At 34.2% G+C, this 16,241-nt stretch overlaps 2 protein-coding genes across 2 annotated transcripts; one reads left to right on the top strand and one right to left on the bottom strand.

The window, feature by feature from the left end:
* The first annotated feature begins 900 nt into the window (after positions 1-900).
* On the top strand, positions 901-2,928 carry LOC105349185 (uncharacterized). The gene is made up of 4 exons (XM_011458876.4): positions 901-1,063; positions 1,312-1,488; positions 1,710-1,844; positions 2,038-2,928. Exons 1-4 carry the CDS (start codon positions 970-972, stop codon positions 2,199-2,201), a joined length of 570 nt encoding a protein of 189 aa, XP_011457178.3. The 5' UTR covers positions 901-969; the 3' UTR covers positions 2,202-2,928.
* Positions 2,929-3,744: 816 nt separating this feature from the next.
* Positions 3,745-16,142, bottom strand: LOC117684554 (uncharacterized; the record flags this gene model as incomplete). Its single annotated transcript, XM_066066917.1, is given in 27 exon segments — positions 3,745-4,186; positions 5,105-5,194; positions 5,422-5,661; positions 7,212-7,448; positions 7,841-8,077; positions 8,182-8,245; positions 8,370-8,485; positions 8,729-8,953; positions 9,054-9,227; positions 9,350-9,473; positions 9,553-9,633; positions 9,766-9,876; positions 9,998-10,176; positions 10,543-10,654; positions 11,153-11,250; positions 11,450-11,489; positions 11,609-11,724; positions 12,083-12,316; positions 12,567-12,731; positions 13,115-13,238; positions 13,496-13,576; positions 13,719-13,823; positions 14,190-14,368; positions 15,188-15,299; positions 15,464-15,586; positions 15,716-15,867; positions 16,034-16,142. Coding segments are annotated over 27 exon segments (3,765 nt in total), but the record flags the coding sequence as incomplete, so codon positions are not given.
* Between the last annotated feature and the right edge of the window lie 99 nt (positions 16,143-16,241).

Below are 16,241 nucleotides of genomic sequence, written 5' to 3'. Positions count from 1 at the left end.
ATTGTTATTCTAGTTTTGGCTTAAAATACAATGATATAATCTTCCCTCTTTTAGTTTAGTTCATCATCGTTCAAACAATTGCAGAATTTGCCGGAAGTCAATAAAAGAGAGGATAATCCTACGTTTAGTATGTATCATTGTTTTTTTTCAAGATCACTTGAATATTCAGTGCAGGAAAATACAAGCTCATTTGTAAAACTTTCTGATCAGAAAGTTATGATTTTTTTTAAAATCATGTCATTGTATGTCTTCTGGTGTGAGCATATCTATGCAGATATATGTATATATAATGATTTTGCAGTGAATTTGATATAAACGAAAAAATCGGGGTGTGAACATGTATGTGTATATACATATATATCTCTTAGGTATAAAATTTATGTACTTTTTCACCAATATAAATGAAAACTATGATAGATGTATTATTGTTTGTCAAGTGATAACATTGCCTATAATTATAATGTACCATAAGAGTTAAACCAAACGTCGGAACCCTTGACTACCAATTAAACATGTGGTATTATATTTGGAATTTATAAATCTATCGAAAAAATCATGTTTGTAATATTCCACGCTATAGTTTAAAAAAAAATATCCTTTCAGAAAAGAAATTGTCGGTAGAAATGATGAAAAGCATAAGGCTTTTATTTTTAAATCATGGTTATATAAATTGAAAAAAAAAAATAAAAAGCATTAAGTATTTATGTTTGTATACGTATTTAGTAATACCCGATCAAGTGCATTCGGAATCTCTCGCGCTGTTGTATGTACATACATGGATGTAGTTTCGTCATATACAGACACGTTGGAGGTAGCCAGCACATGGTATTTAACGCGTTAAAAATAACCTGTTCCGATATATATATATATATATATATATAGAATTGCAGTGGGTCATTTAATCATTCTTATACATATACTGATCATATAAGACAGGCCTAGGTAAAAATAATTTAAAATTACAGGAAAATGGGTTTACTTCTGTCTAGACTATACTCTGTATTTGAGTCTTTTAGTTCCGAGACACCAGCTAGAATCCTTATGCTGGGCTTAGATGCTGCGGGTAAGTGTGATTTTATAGATATAATATATTGTGTACATTTATAGGAATTCCCTGATTTTGATTTTAGTTTTAGCAAAATCAGGCGTTTGTTCTTTATTTGATCTAATCATCTCTGTCCATATTTGATCCCGTCATACAACTAAAAAATAATTTCTTGAGCTTAATATTTTCATTCTATTGAATATTAAAATAGTCACCGTGTCTTACATTTACATTGTAATAAACACATGTGACTTATTCTTTTGAAGGGAAAACATCGATTTTATATAAAGTGAAACTAAATGAAAACGTGCACACCATTCCGACCATTGGGTTTAACGTAGAGACGGTGGAGCCAGTAAAAGGCGTGTCCTTCACGGTGTGGGACGTCGGCGGACAAGACAAAATCAGACCTCTTTGGCGCTTCTACTATCAGAATACTGAAGGTACAGTGACTTAATATAATGAAGATATTAAAATCAAATATTTACACGTACATATACATTGTATTTTCACTAGAGGCACAGGTACTGTTCATTGTTCTTAAAAACAAATTATTATCTTTTTGATATGGATAATGTCTCTTTGCTTTATAAAAGTATATATGTAAATAAAGATTTATGTGTTGGAGTTATATAAAAGTTTGATATAATTTTTCTATTTATAGGACTAATATACGTGGTGGACAGCAGTGATAGGGAACGAATCGCCGAATCACGTGAGGAGCTGTTCGGGATCCTGGACAGTGACGAAATGAGGGAAGTTCCTGTGGTAGTGATTGCCAACAAACAAGATTTACCAAGTAAGTATACATATAATTACTTATTAAAAATATTTACACTAAGTTAAAAAAAACCAACACTTTCTGATGAACCATATTTATTTGAAAAGGTTTTGAACATACATATACATGTACCAGGTGTCCAGGTATAATAGTTGAGAAATCATTTGCTGGAATTTTGATTGTTATTTTCTTTTTAATTTTGTAATTGCAGATGCACTAAAACCCTCAGAAGTTGCGGATTTAATGACTTTGCATAAACTTACATCACGGAAATGGTACATCCAGGCTGCGTGCGCAACAACGGGGGAAGGGATCTTTGAAGCCATGAGTGAAATGGCGAACATGGTCAAAGAGTATCAATCGAAATCTCATTGATCATTCACCGACTAACGCACGGACACTGGTCCTGGTCCTACCGCCATAAAGAATTACCGGTACATGTCCAGTGATTGCATTTGTCGGCGATTTTAGTGTTGTTGGATTTTTCACCGTTCCTTCCAAACTATCCACGCATCGAGTGGCACGTGCATGGATAAAAACAGAACGTTCATATATTTTTTGTACGGGTTCTATCACTGCAAAATATGCGTTATGAAGAGGATGAACTTAAATGTCCACCATTTCAACTTACTCATATTTTACTGATTCATTGGGAATGTACAATGTACACTGAAGAGACGATCAGTTCATTACCAGCATGAAATGCTAAATAATTCAAGGAAGACCCTTGACTCCGAGTTCCCAAAGTCGTTTACAGCCTCATGTGGAAAATTGTCGATTCTGTGGTGTTTTCTTACGTTGACGAAACCTCTTAATGTTAAAACACTCTATAAACACAGAGTCGGTGACATTTCAGGATGGAGTCCAGTGATATAGGAATTCTGCCGCATGCTATTGTCGAACAAATGAAGCAAAAATGATAATTGCCAGATAAACTTATAATAGATTCATTTCATTCAGATATTCATTTTTCACTCATGTACATTGAATTATTTGTACAATGTTTCCCTTATCATTTATTTGAAAATTTTGAAAATATTTTTACTAGTCTTATAAATGTTATGCATAATAAAATGTGAAATAAATAAAATTAATGAAACAATGCACATTTTTAAGTTTCATCTCATTAACCTGGTGTTTTTTTAATGCTACATTTTTAATCATGTATATGATACGCGTGTATCCGTTTTATTTCGCGTGTCACAAATTTTGCGAAAATGGGGAAAATCTGAAACATTTTTAATTTGTGTTTGTCATTTTTTGCGACTGAAAAAGTTTCTTATAGAAAATGATACAAGATATAATTTCTGCATATTCAATAGATCATCACGAACATTACCAGATATACGGTACATTAAACGATCTGTAGCAAAGCGTTGGGCAAACACGTTTGTAACACAACTGATTGTTTACGTGTAGAACCTACCGTTTATTTTACTTAGTCACGTTTGTACGGGTCAAATCTCACAGGCAAGCTATTTTCAGGTCATCAATTGATGCATTATTTAAAAGTTAACAAAAGTTAAATTTAAGAATAATCAAAACTGTTCAAAGAAACACAGAGGCAAAGGTTTCCTTATCTGATTTACAACTTATATACCAACATATTTTTCTTGAAATTGAGTAAAAAATCTCGAATATGAAAGGATTGAAGCACTAGTCAATGTTTCTTCTCATATCAAAGCTATGTACAGCTTCTACATATAAATGGACACGCGATGGAAATGTAGGTTTTTTCAAAACATCTTACAAACGTTTACTTTATAATATAGTTTCATTTTGATTCTCTGCGTTCGAGTGAGCGAAATCATTTAAACGTAAGTTGAACCACTGTTTTAATACTTTGTACATTACCTCAATGCTATTTATCATTTATGTTATTAAAATTTAGATCACACACAGGGGATTTAGATTGTGGAATGATTTAATTCAATGTTAATATATATACATGAAAATCAACAAATCGTTTGAAAGATAGTAATAAGAAACATAGCAACCATAAATTCAAAACTTATAGCACCTATACAATTAAACCTGTTTGTCAATGCAAGTACATGTAATGATACAAACGTAAAAATCCTGAACGCCAAGGGTCACTATATTGTACTCAATAGGAGAATTGAAATGCAACAATCGTACTTCTCCTATTAAAATAGTTTCAATTCACTTGAATCCTGCATTCAGATTGATTTCCAATTTCAAGAAACGTGAGATTTTGGGAATTTAATTAGATTCGTTTTCTAAGATGTTCATAGTCATGTGATCGTCTTTCCTTTTGTACTTCCGGAAGAAATAAACCACGCCCCCTCCGAAAACGAGGCCAAGAATTAGTCCTCCAAAAGATGTTCCCATCAGAAGCCCTGTCAACAATGAATTTTTACAATTTAATTCTTAGTAATTATTGCGAAGTCATAAAGTTCTTACAACGTAAAACTATAGGTCGAAATACGCTTCTTACTTAAAGTATAACACTTGTCATATAAAAGTTCTTACGATATAGTTTCAGTAGCACCACAAACTAATCCCTATACTAGTATTTGAGAAAAAACACAAGCTTTATCATTAGTTCTTATATCATCAGTTAAGACCATAATATTAAAACTGAAGAAAAGAAATGGCATACATTGATATATAACATTGTATGATTTAAATAAAAAGCTGTCAAGTACATATTTAACATACATAAAAGTGAACTAGAGGTACTGTGAGCAAGCTCACAATTGATACCCCCCGCTAAGAAAAAAATCAAAACGCACGTATTTTTGCTATTATAGAAAATATTGGATGAATCTATTTCACTGTCCATTTTCTATAAATAACAACTGCTCTCTTTTTTAAAACTGTTATTTTTAATGCTAATAGGAGTAAACAAACCAATTTCTATCCTTTAATTCCATTTTATTTTAAGTTAACTGTTAATGCATGAGGACATTTGCATCCTTCCGTTAACAACGTAAGAACTTCCAATGTTTCTCCATAAGAAAGATATGGACCGGACACGAATTTTGCATTTTTTCTGCCAGTGACCTTGACCTTGCCCCAATGACCTTGGTTCAAGGTCATGACACATCCTTAGGTCATAAGCAATCTTTAAGTGAAGTAAGAACTTCCAATGTTTCTCCATAAGGAAGATATTGACCGGACACGATTGCACAGACAGACGGACGGACAGACGGATAGACTGACAGACGGACGGACGGACGGACAAGGTGATTCCTATATACCCCCCCCCCCCCAAACTTTGTTTGCGGGGGGTATAATAAACTTGTTGGTGTTACCTAGATCTGCTTTGGGGGACTGCTGTGATGTTTGTTTGTAGATAACGGTTGAACTGTTCCCAGGGACTGGTGATGATGGATTGTAAACTCCTATAGAAAAATCAAACAATCTCAGTTTCTCTATGCTGACAGATCAACTCCTACTGTTGTATTTCATTTTCAAGATTTTTTACTATCAAAATAGAATATCTATTAACTAAAGGTATTTGTTAAAAACTAATAACCGAACCGAATTGCTGTAAAATATATGTATAAAGTAGTATCATGATAAACCGTTTGTACATCGTCATAAATAATTCAATTAAATTTTAACTTACTAATATATAGGTTACAAAAGTCACTAGAGGTGATATAACCGGGTCCCAGGTGTTTTGGGGTAGAACTCATCAATTTGCATTTTGTATAGTTCCCACAATAAGCAAATGTTTGGCAGTTGACACTCTCCTCCTCTATACAGAGTTTAGCACATTGATCCACAGACACTCCATCGAATTCCAACACTTTCCCAAAGTGCATTTCTTTCCCTTGCACAAATTTGAAGTCATCAATATATTTTCCTGTCGACAGAAGATAGTATATTGCAAAAGCGAAAAAAAATTTAAAATATAATGCAAGAATACAAACCAACCCCATAAAAAACACAACCATTAGCAAACAAGAGTAAACCTGCAATAATCCCCCCAAACATGTTAATTTAAAAATGTTAAACGTACATTGGGATTCATCAACGCGAGCACAGGTGCTTGAGGACAGGATCGACCCGCCCCCCCCCCCCCCCCCGCCCCGATTATAGACCCCTGGGACTTTATTATTATTTTTTTTATTAAATTATCTTTTTATGACATATTTCTAATCTAATTTATACATTCATTGCCCAAAATTACCTAAAACAAATATTTTTAAAAAATCAGACCCTCTACATATATAATAAATGAAGGTTGCTAACTTCGTCCATCTAGAACCAACGGAAGTAAAGGTTTATCGCAAGGTAGATAACTCGTAACAGAATTTATTTTTTTCTCTTTTATGTCTTCCATTGTAATACACTCAGTATGAGTGCCTTCTTTTAGATTTTCCAGTTCCCAAGACGATAAAATAGTTTTCTCGGCTTGATTAGAATTCAAATTTCTTATGAATTGTACTTTTTTCGAGTTTGCCATGCAATTTCATAAATCTCTCGGAGTTGTCCTCCTTGCGATAAAACCTCACTTCCGTTGGTTCTAGATAAATCGGTTCAAAACTTGCTACTTGTCGGTGAAAATTGTCCTATTTACCTGATAAATGTATTTACACGGGCATGGCATGCAGATATTCAGTGAAAGGAATTATCGGGCTACGACATGAGGTCACCGTTTTTACTGGTAGATGTAGTTTGATAGTACATTTTAACAAATATTCATCGGCAGTGCCTCTTGGCTGGCAGACGAAGTTAGCAACCTTCTTGTATTTAATGTACAGAGGGTCTGATTTTTTTTCAAAAATGTTTGTTTTATGTAATTTTGGGCTATGGATGAATAAATTAGATTAGAAATATGTCAGAAAAGGATAATTTAATAAAAAAGAACAATAAAGTCCTGGGGGTCTATATATTGAGGCGGGGGGGGCGGGTCGATCCTGTCCTCAAGCACCTGTGAACGCGAGGAGCAGATCAGTGTCATTGAAAATTTACACCATTCTGTTGGGTTTTAGCTATTCAAATTAAGCTCATTCAAATTATCACGAAAACAATTATATTTTTGAGTGTTTGTAGTGAGAAACTAAAGTCAAGTCCTATTTTGGTAGAAAGGACCGTTGGTTGGTGTCATATATCGACATCTGTTACGTTTGAAGAAGCTATCGGAATACAAGTCCATATATCATTACCTACTACATGTATAGGGCTTTATTCCAAATTTACATTGAATCCATATTAAGTGTATATCTTACTAAAAGTCGACATAAAATTATTATTATTTAATCTAATAAGGACACATGTGCCTCAGAAAACTTGATATGGAATTCGTTATTATATAATTAAAAAAATATATCTGTGGTATAGCAGATATGAAAAGTCCCCAGCCCCCCCCCCCCCCAAAAAAAATAAAATTCAAAGATTAAATGTACGTACGTGAGTAGTGGTTGCAGTCTGGGGCTGCTTGGAGCACTGCAGAGGGCGCGTCCAGTTCATGGGTATTCTTTAATCTACAAGTCTTGGTATCGGCGCAGTAGTCAAACGATTTACAGTTATCCGTCACGGTACACTGTTTTGCGCAAATGTTCGGAGTTTGCACGGCTAGAATGATATTGTCAGCATTTCCTGGAAATGTCACTCCTGGTCTGGCATTGTAGTGATCCAGATATTGTCCTATAAAAACAATACACACCTTGAAATGATGTGAAAAGTTGCAAACAAAAACAGACTCTTTAGAGTGTGCAAAGTTTACACATATTAGATTTGTTTTTCATAACCTTATGTTTTTAAATTATACTGTAAATGACGCGAAAGCTCTGCTGAAAATGGAAATTAATTCATTATTGCTGATTGCTGAATTTTCGTAGATTTCATTATTTCCCTTAATTAACGATTTTCAATCTCAACAAATGACGAAACTTGTTATTTATAAGTTGTAAATCAACAAAAATTAAAGGTATAGCATTCTTCGCTGACCGTGAAAAAATCTGACAGTTAACAAAAATTGACACTCCTCCCTCCTTCGACTTTAAATGATTTCACATTCGGCAAAATTAAAGGCATACTTGTATAAAGGTTGCAGAACTTGTGTGGTTGTACGACAGTTTGGTTAGTGTCTGGGTGGAGACGACTGAGGAGACACAGACCCTCTCCTGGACAGTACACAAAAGACTGGCAGTCAAATAGTTCCTCCATCAGACACTCCGTGGCGCAATCATCTACCGCTACACCGCTAATGGACAGATCGCTCCGCGCCATGATACAGTTCTGTTTGAACACCGCGAAATGCTTCATCATCTGTCCTATCAAATAGAGGCAAGAAGTGAACGACAACCAATGAGATATTTTAAAGTATTATTTTTGTTACACGTAGGTTGATTCATTGATTGATTAAGGATGGTCCCACCTCCCTGAACGGCGTCACTGGGTCTGGGTATCGTGTCTTTTATTGTGGATGCTGTGTAAAGCTTCTGAAATGAAATCAATCAATCTAAAATAAACAGACGTTTTATTATATCTTTGTCCAATATGAACAAATACTCATATAACATGAACATTTGCAAAAAAGTATCGCATATTAGAAAAATCCCTTACCGTAAAATTGCTGGTTTTGATTTCTACCTTAAACACCCCAGAATACACCGCGTTCTTTAAGTTGTTGTAGGCAACAAGCATGGTTGGAGCAGGTGATACCGATGCATTGACAGTTTCTGGTAAAATAGAGCTTCAAGATTATCAACAAACGGAAGTCTAATTGTCAGACTATCGTGATTCAAAATCTGTGATCTCAGCACAGCGATTTCAGTACGATAGATTTACATTCGATACATGTATCCCTACTTAACATATTTTCGTCATTAAACCGATGAAAAATGTATTGAATATTTTGTATAACAATTTGAGGTGCATAGTAAGCATAGGCATACTAATATACTAGTAGTAACTGCACCCACTGGTGTAATGTAGACAGGACGTGTTGGCTGACGGTTGTTTTCCCGTTGATATGTGCTGACTGCTTAGATAACACTTGCTAGAGTCTGGACAGAAATCAAAGCTGTTACAGGGAAACTTATTGGTGGATATACATGCATTGGCGCAGTCCTCCGCAGAGTTCAGGTTTGAATAGACAGCATTGCTTCCGAGATTTTTCATAAGTATTGAAAGTTTGGTAAATTCCGCTTAGCAAATAAAAGAATAACAACGTTACTAGTATATTATAAAATAATGCACTTTTTAAAATAACATTTGGTATCAAATTCTGACGAAATTAATTCATACTTAAAAATGGGGGTCTCCCTAAAATGGTTGCTGAGATGTACACATTATAAGGATCGTAATTGAGTGAAAGTTCTTGGAAGCGCAATATTGATGCACCCGTAGCTTTAGACATCATTTCTAGAGTCTCTAGTTGAAACACTTTTTGGTAGATATCCAGATAGGGGTGAAACTTTCCTGGTGAATTAAAACAAATATTAAAAAGTTGGAAAGTAAATCATATACGGTAATTTAATGTCATACAATGCCATTTTACCAAAAGATGAATGTAATGAGATTTATATTAAGAAGATATGTACCTGGGAAGGTTACTTGAAAAGTATGTTGGTCTGTAGACGTGAAACATTTCTTTACATCAAACAGAGTTAGGTCGGGTTCGTAGTACTCAAAATCAAAGTAATTTGTTGTAATGACCAATGCTTTCTGCAAGGGCAAAGTTTTGAAAAATGATAGTGTTTAAAAAAAAAAGAAATTTAAATCCATTTGGAGATATTTGTCTTACCTCAACAATGATAATGTCAGTTTTCACAAGAAACTGTTGTGTTCCACCAGTGTCACTACTGGCGCTTTCAACCCAGCCATTCTATAGTAAATAGAATGTATTAACTACATAATACATTCTACCTCTGAGATAAATTACATAGTAAAATCTATGAACACGAATATCTGTTTGTAAAATCTCTGAACACGAATATTTGTTTAGTGTAAGACTTACCACGATGAAATAATATTCAATTATTGCTGTAAAGCTTCCGTTTAAACCAGGCATGGTGAAATTTTTCATTACTGTTTCGTATACATTTGTCAAAAAGTCTCTAACTGTTCTCTAAAAGTAAAAATAAATATTCAGAGAGAGAGAGAGAGAGAGAGAGAGAGAGAGAGAGAGAGAGAGAATATAAAACATTTAGGTAACGTGCTATTTATGTAAAAAACTTTTGAAATCAGACCTGTCCAATGAATCGCATCTGTGGTGTTAAATGAAATATATCCATAGGGTTTTTTAGTGCTACTACATAGGATCCGTCTTTGATTAATTCGGAAAAATCCAAAGTGCTGTCAAAGGCTCCTGCTTTTATAGCGGCGATTGTACAGTTCTCATACAACCTGTCCAATGCATACTGAATTCCTAAGTTTTAAAAAGAACATCGTATCATGCATATACAAATCATTGAAGGCAACTGTCGGCTTCAGGATGATTATTATAAAACGCTCTAATTTAGTCCTGTGTTTGTGGGATATGCACACACCCACTTTGCGGATTCAGTTAAAAAGACATTTCAAAGACCTTCAAGTTCGCTCTTAACCCTAAAGTGACATTGACTTTTGGCTATGATTTTCAACAAACCAAACTTGAAGTCTATATAGTGACTAGTTTTAAAGTTGTTTGGCAAAGTCAAATAAAAAGAGTGACAGGCAGAGAAAGATATACAGACCAATGAGAATATGTTCCAAATCTAATGATACTGTACCTTTGACTATCAGTGTCATTTACCTGTGTTAAAGTCGTGTATGATAGTCATCGGATTGGTAGAGTAGTACGGCGATGTAGGTTTGGTGTTATGAAAATCATATCTCACTAGCTTGTAGTCTTTACTGTACCATACCTGAAATTATTAAAAACAAATTGAGAATGTTAACTTAACCTCAAGTCTTCAACAAAATGAAATAAATATTCATACAGTTAAACTACCAAGATATCTTTGTTTTTGAATAAGGAATCATTTTTTTCGTATTATAAGGTGATAATTTTGGTCAGGGCAATACAGCCCTAAGGGCTTTATGATAGATTTGATCACGCCCCGTCCGAAATTATCAACCCATAATATTCAAAGTAGTAGTAGTTTATTGGCGTATACATTACATACATTGCCATAATATTCAAAGAATAAATCCTTATTACATTAGTTAAATGTTCACCAATTGTACATTAAATGTTAGAGTATTAATTATGCAAACAACGCTTGCGCCCCAACAATACATTACATGTATTTGAATTCATTGGACTGTAAATACAAAATTGATTCGTAGTGTTATCATAGACACAGACACTGAAAATTGTAAATACTGTTGAATACAGATGTAGAATGTTTCTTATTGCGTACCTTTGACACAAATATTTGACCATACTGGGGTATAACTATTTCCTGGCTATAGGAAAAGAAGTTTTGGATAACTGGGGTAGTGGCTGCCTGTATCCAACCTGTAAGATCAAAAACAATTTTATGCCAACAATTTGAAGATAATTGCTTATGTCATACTGATTATAAGGAGGTTTATCTTTGAATCTTTTACAAAAAGGTATTCATAGTTGCAAAAGAGATACCGGTTTCAAATGAAATTAAATGCCGAAAGGAAGGAGTTTTTTTAATAGCTTAATTGTGAGCTAAAGTAGGACTTGCCATATGTTATGGTTAAATCCACACCAACAAATGTCGTCAACTAAAAATTGAAAAGTATTGATACTGATAAAATTCAACGTATGTATACATGTATCTTACAATTCAATACAATTCAATTACAGCCTTAAAATTTCTATAACTCCTATAATTGCTACTTACAGGAACTGTTTCTATGATGACCTGAACTAAAAAGTTCTTTGATACTATCGCATTTTTCAGCAACATGTATGCTTCGTTCATATCTTTTTCTTTCATAACGGGCCCATTTACAGTTCCTACAAAAATGGTCGTCATGATATTAGTTTTAGTATGGCGGCACTGTATAACACATAATTATAATCTGTCGCCAAAATGTAAATCCTACATGACAAGTTCTCCGCTAAAACTTGTATGTATTCTTCATATAACTTGTCATTGATCTCAAAAAAATCTTTAACTACTTCTTTTCATTCTGTCAAGTCATACTGCAGTATGCACATTTCTTAAACCGCGACAGGTAACGTTAACTCTGTTAGATATTTCCTTGATACTTGAAATCTTGGATAAGCCTGTTGCAATATCGGTATGTCTATGAATATAGAGTTATTAATGAGAAAGAGATATCATTAGTTTTGGTAACTGAATCAGTCATACTTGAGAAGTGGTCACATCCACCCCCCTTCACAAGGTGTGTGGAACCTTCCGAAATATGTCGTCTGCTTAGTCTACAGGATCCCTGCGGATCCCCGGGACAAAAATCGAAGCTGTTACAGGTAAAGTTGTCAAACTCCACGCACAGCTTGGCGCACATCACTGGGTCAATAATGCTCTTGAAAATGAAATCGTCTGTGTACTCGGACTTTTGCCCTCGTGTAAATGTAAACTGGGCTAGGTTAAAAAAAATAAATTAACAACCTTATTTACTGGACATTTGTTAAATACTAGTATACATTTTGAATAGAGTGCATTGTGCTTTCGAATACTTATTTTTGATTTACATGTACATGTAAAAAAGCCGGGAATAAAGTCATTAAAAAAATATATAAATTGTAATGCAGGGGCCACGAAGGAAGAGTGCTTAAACTGGTGCGCAGTCCTAGTTGTACAACAAAGGTATGTTCAATTCAAAACAAGTAACCTGTGGGTGAGGTTCTATCCAGAAGTGACGCCAAAACATAAACATCGGCCATGTCATACTCCACGCGGACGTCCTGGATACGGATCGGAGAAACCTTCATTGTCTCCCCCAGCTGCTGCCTGGCATTGTAGATAAAGGAGTCCGTCAGAGCGGGCTGCAGCACTCCTATAACACGAGAATGAGGTAAAAGTATTGGGGGGTGTTAATTGAAACAAATTGGAAGGGGTGGGGGTACATTTATAAAAAAATCTTAACAAACAAAAAGGCCCAAAAAAAAGGTTTTTGGTTATGGTTATTTATAACTTTGCCAAAAAGTACCCCCCCCCCCCCCGGTTGCGAACTCTGTGTTTTATAACTTTGACGCAAATATTTTAAGTGTAAGAGAATTTTAAAATAAAGGCTATTTCATATTAATCGCCCAAAAAATGCAAAATCTATGCTTTGATTTCTCCATTTCATTTTCTGTTTACTTGCAATATAAATCGATAAAATTAAAACATATATATATATGGAAGAAAGGGTATGGTAAAAAACCTGTTACAACATGCCTGGGAACCGGACTTTAAAGTGAACTTTTGCAGATTGTGAAAAACAAGAGGAGACATCAAAAACTGAGAGATCCGGGTGATTGCCATCAAAGTCCATGAAATTCATTGCTTGATGAAAGTCTACCTAAAATTATTTGAGCATGCTGTTGATCCATGTAGTGTGTTAAATATTTTTATACCTGTACAATGTACATGTTCATTAATTAATTTGTTTTTTCTCCCATTAAAAAAACTTTTTATATAAATTTTATTTATTGCAGAGATATCTTCGGTCGGCGTCTCTCTCTCTCTCTCTCTCTCTCTCTCTCTCTCTCTCTCTCTCTCTCTCTCTCTCTCTCTCTCTCATCATGAATTCATAAATTCTAAAGAAATGTTGCATACATCATCAATATCGATGGTCATCATAACGGGGACATCTCGGGTAGCCGCCCGTCCGTTGTTTGGGTAATTAGTGAAAGCATCCTTTGAAGAAAAAACATGTTAATAAATTAATGCCTTCAGAAAAGATAGAATACTACAAAAAAGATATAGTTTCATCTCCTCGAATACATTTACTACAAAGATTAAAATAGCATAAAATTGTTGAAATAGTTTAACTGTATACATCAAGAAAGTAGAATTCGATGGTCGCGTTTGCCATTCCCATTCCTTCCACTAAGTATGGTCTTTTGGCCGAGAACACAACACACAACATCTGTCGACATTTTCTCTGCAAAGAATACGAACATGTCACTTGGTTTCAAGAACCTAAAGGAAAACGCCACATTTTTATGACAGAAAGCTCTCATTAGTATTCTCCTGCAAAGTTTTCAAATTAGCGAGTAATTCTGTTTAATTTTGCCGCCATGGGGTTTACTGCAATTATATTTTTTTCATAACCACCACTTAATCATTTAAAAAAAACAACAACATGTATTATTAAAATAATACATGATTATTTTTTTAGAGAGGTGAACCTCAAATGACAATCGGCAAAGATAACGATCAAAATAGATAGCTGGTGCCGTGTAGGTCCTATTTACGAATATCAAAACTATTTGTATTGTTAGAAAAGGACTATCTATTGTTAACTTACTTTTCCAACGTACGTGAAATTGGAATCTAATTTGAAAAGCTGCAGCGGGTTCTTGATGTGTAGTACGAATGATCCGTTGGTCTTCATAGCTGTCATGTTTTCTGCCGCCCCGAAAGACTGGCTAGGTAAGGACAGCACGGAGCAATTCCCATAGGTGTTGTCGCTCAGGTAGCGAACACCTGTAATTAACGGTCGTACCATTTACGGAGATATGTTATATTAAAAGTTTAAAATTAAAGATTCCATTCATTTTTTGTCTCGGAACTCCAAAAATCGCTTTTTATTGGAATACCATGTACCGTTATTTCACCAACTTAGCACAACTTGTTCAAACTTTTGTTTCGTTTTAACTGGTTTTGAAGTTTTTATTCAGCGTAAACTTGATCAAGTGTAAAGAATTAAGCTTTCCCCCTAATTTATCATATGGATTTTAAGAACACTTTCATTGCAATTTACAGTTAGAAATACAAATCAAATACAAAATACGTTCGTGAGAGTTGGTGAGCGTTTTAGGAGAAAGCCAAGTGGCATCCTACAAGGCTAACCACAACTTCACGGAAAATTAACGATAAAAAAATTAATGCTTAAAATCTGTTGTTGTCAGATGTTTTATGAAAAAAAAAACATCTCTGCATAAACATTGCAGTCAGTAGCACTAGAATAAGCATTTAAATAGACAACAATCTTGAATTTTTAAAATTTTCGTTTTATTAAAAAATATGAATGAATTCTTGTCTCGATATGAAAAACACCAACATTTCTTATTGTACATAGCCTTCTTCTTTTAAAACCAGAGCTTAGATATTTTCCATTTTTAATTATCACTAGAAAAATATTTTCACTTTATTTTTTCTACACAAGTTTTCATACACAAGTTAACTTTTACCAAGTGGTAAATTCAATTAAAGCTAGCAATTTCTTTTAATGATGAGAGAAATCGACATACTTGTAGGCTAATCACCTGTTAATGTATAAATATTCGAAATTAAGCGGCCTACCTCCATTGAAATCTTGGATTTCTGTTAGAGGGTTTGTGTTGTATGTTGGAGGAGCTGACGTCATTGGTCGATAGTCTGTCCTTATCAGTTTGTATTTTTCGTCATACCACACCTTATAACAATGCAATCAAACATTTTATTATGTATCTCAAATGAAAAAGGCCTAGTAAGACAAAGATTAACGACCCAAAAAAAATTCATGTGATTGAAATTGTTTACAGATGTATTTAAAGGAATGACTCATTCATTAGATTTTAAATCTAATATTTAGCTCACATCATATGTCGTCACAAAATTAACGATTTCGCTGATGATTTCCACTCTGTAGTAAAACTGAGATGGAATTTGGGGAAGTCTGCCTGTATTTATCCGTCCAGGGCAAATAACCCCTTTTGGAGTCTAAAGTAAAAAAAATAAAAACACGTAGAAGCTTGATATATCATAAGAAAATAAAACAATGACTTTAATCAGTTATTAATAACTTTTTTAATCAATACGAATGCAAAAAAAGACTTAATCTTTTGACACCTCGAAAACGGACGTGACGTCATCCGGAAGTGAGGGCATGAAGTTGAAGAAATCATACACGTGATGAATGGGGCCAGCCCGACCAGGTCCCATTACCTCAGCACGGACAGGCACACTCACGAAGCTTGAGGAGGTATTCCAAGCTCCGTCCACTGGCAATTTCAATCAAGTCAAATAAGCAAAAAATACAAATACATAAATATGAAAAAAATAAAACTTATAAATGAAATAAATTTCAAACATACACAATACAAAATCAAAACAAAAAAACTATCAATCTGAATTTTACTTTCATGGGGGATTTATGTATATGATTACCTGAGAAGTAATAATCAATCGAATAAGTGAGATTCCCTCCTGGCCACTTGTAGCATGACCGCCAATGATTTACAAAAATGCCTCTAATGGAATCTTGTCCCATGTAGGTCTAAAAATATATAATGAACACATGCGATCAATGGTATTTGCTATGTTCTTCCGATTTTTAACAGTAATTCTACAGAAACGTGTTTAAATGATCTATTTA

The sequence above is a fragment of the Magallana gigas genome, chromosome 7 (assembly GCF_963853765.1).
Source record: "Magallana gigas chromosome 7, xbMagGiga1.1, whole genome shotgun sequence".
NCBI lineage: Eukaryota > Metazoa > Mollusca > Bivalvia > Ostreida > Ostreidae > Magallana > Magallana gigas.
Note: the sequence above shows the minus strand (reverse complement) of the source record. Positions and strands in the feature narration are given on the sequence as shown.

Bases quoted from the DNA above. Each gene is read 5' to 3' on its own strand.
- LOC105349185 (XM_011458876.4), top strand. From the start codon at position 970: ATGGGTTTACTTCTGTCTAGACTATACTCTGTATTTGAGTCTTTTAGT. The intron at 1,064-1,311 runs GTAAGTGTGATT...ATTCTTTTGAAG, and splicing joins GCTGGGCTTAGATGCTGCGG to GGAAAACATCGATTTTATAT. The intron at 1,845-2,037 runs GTAAGTATACAT...TTGTAATTGCAG, and splicing joins CAACAAACAAGATTTACCAA to ATGCACTAAAACCCTCAGAA.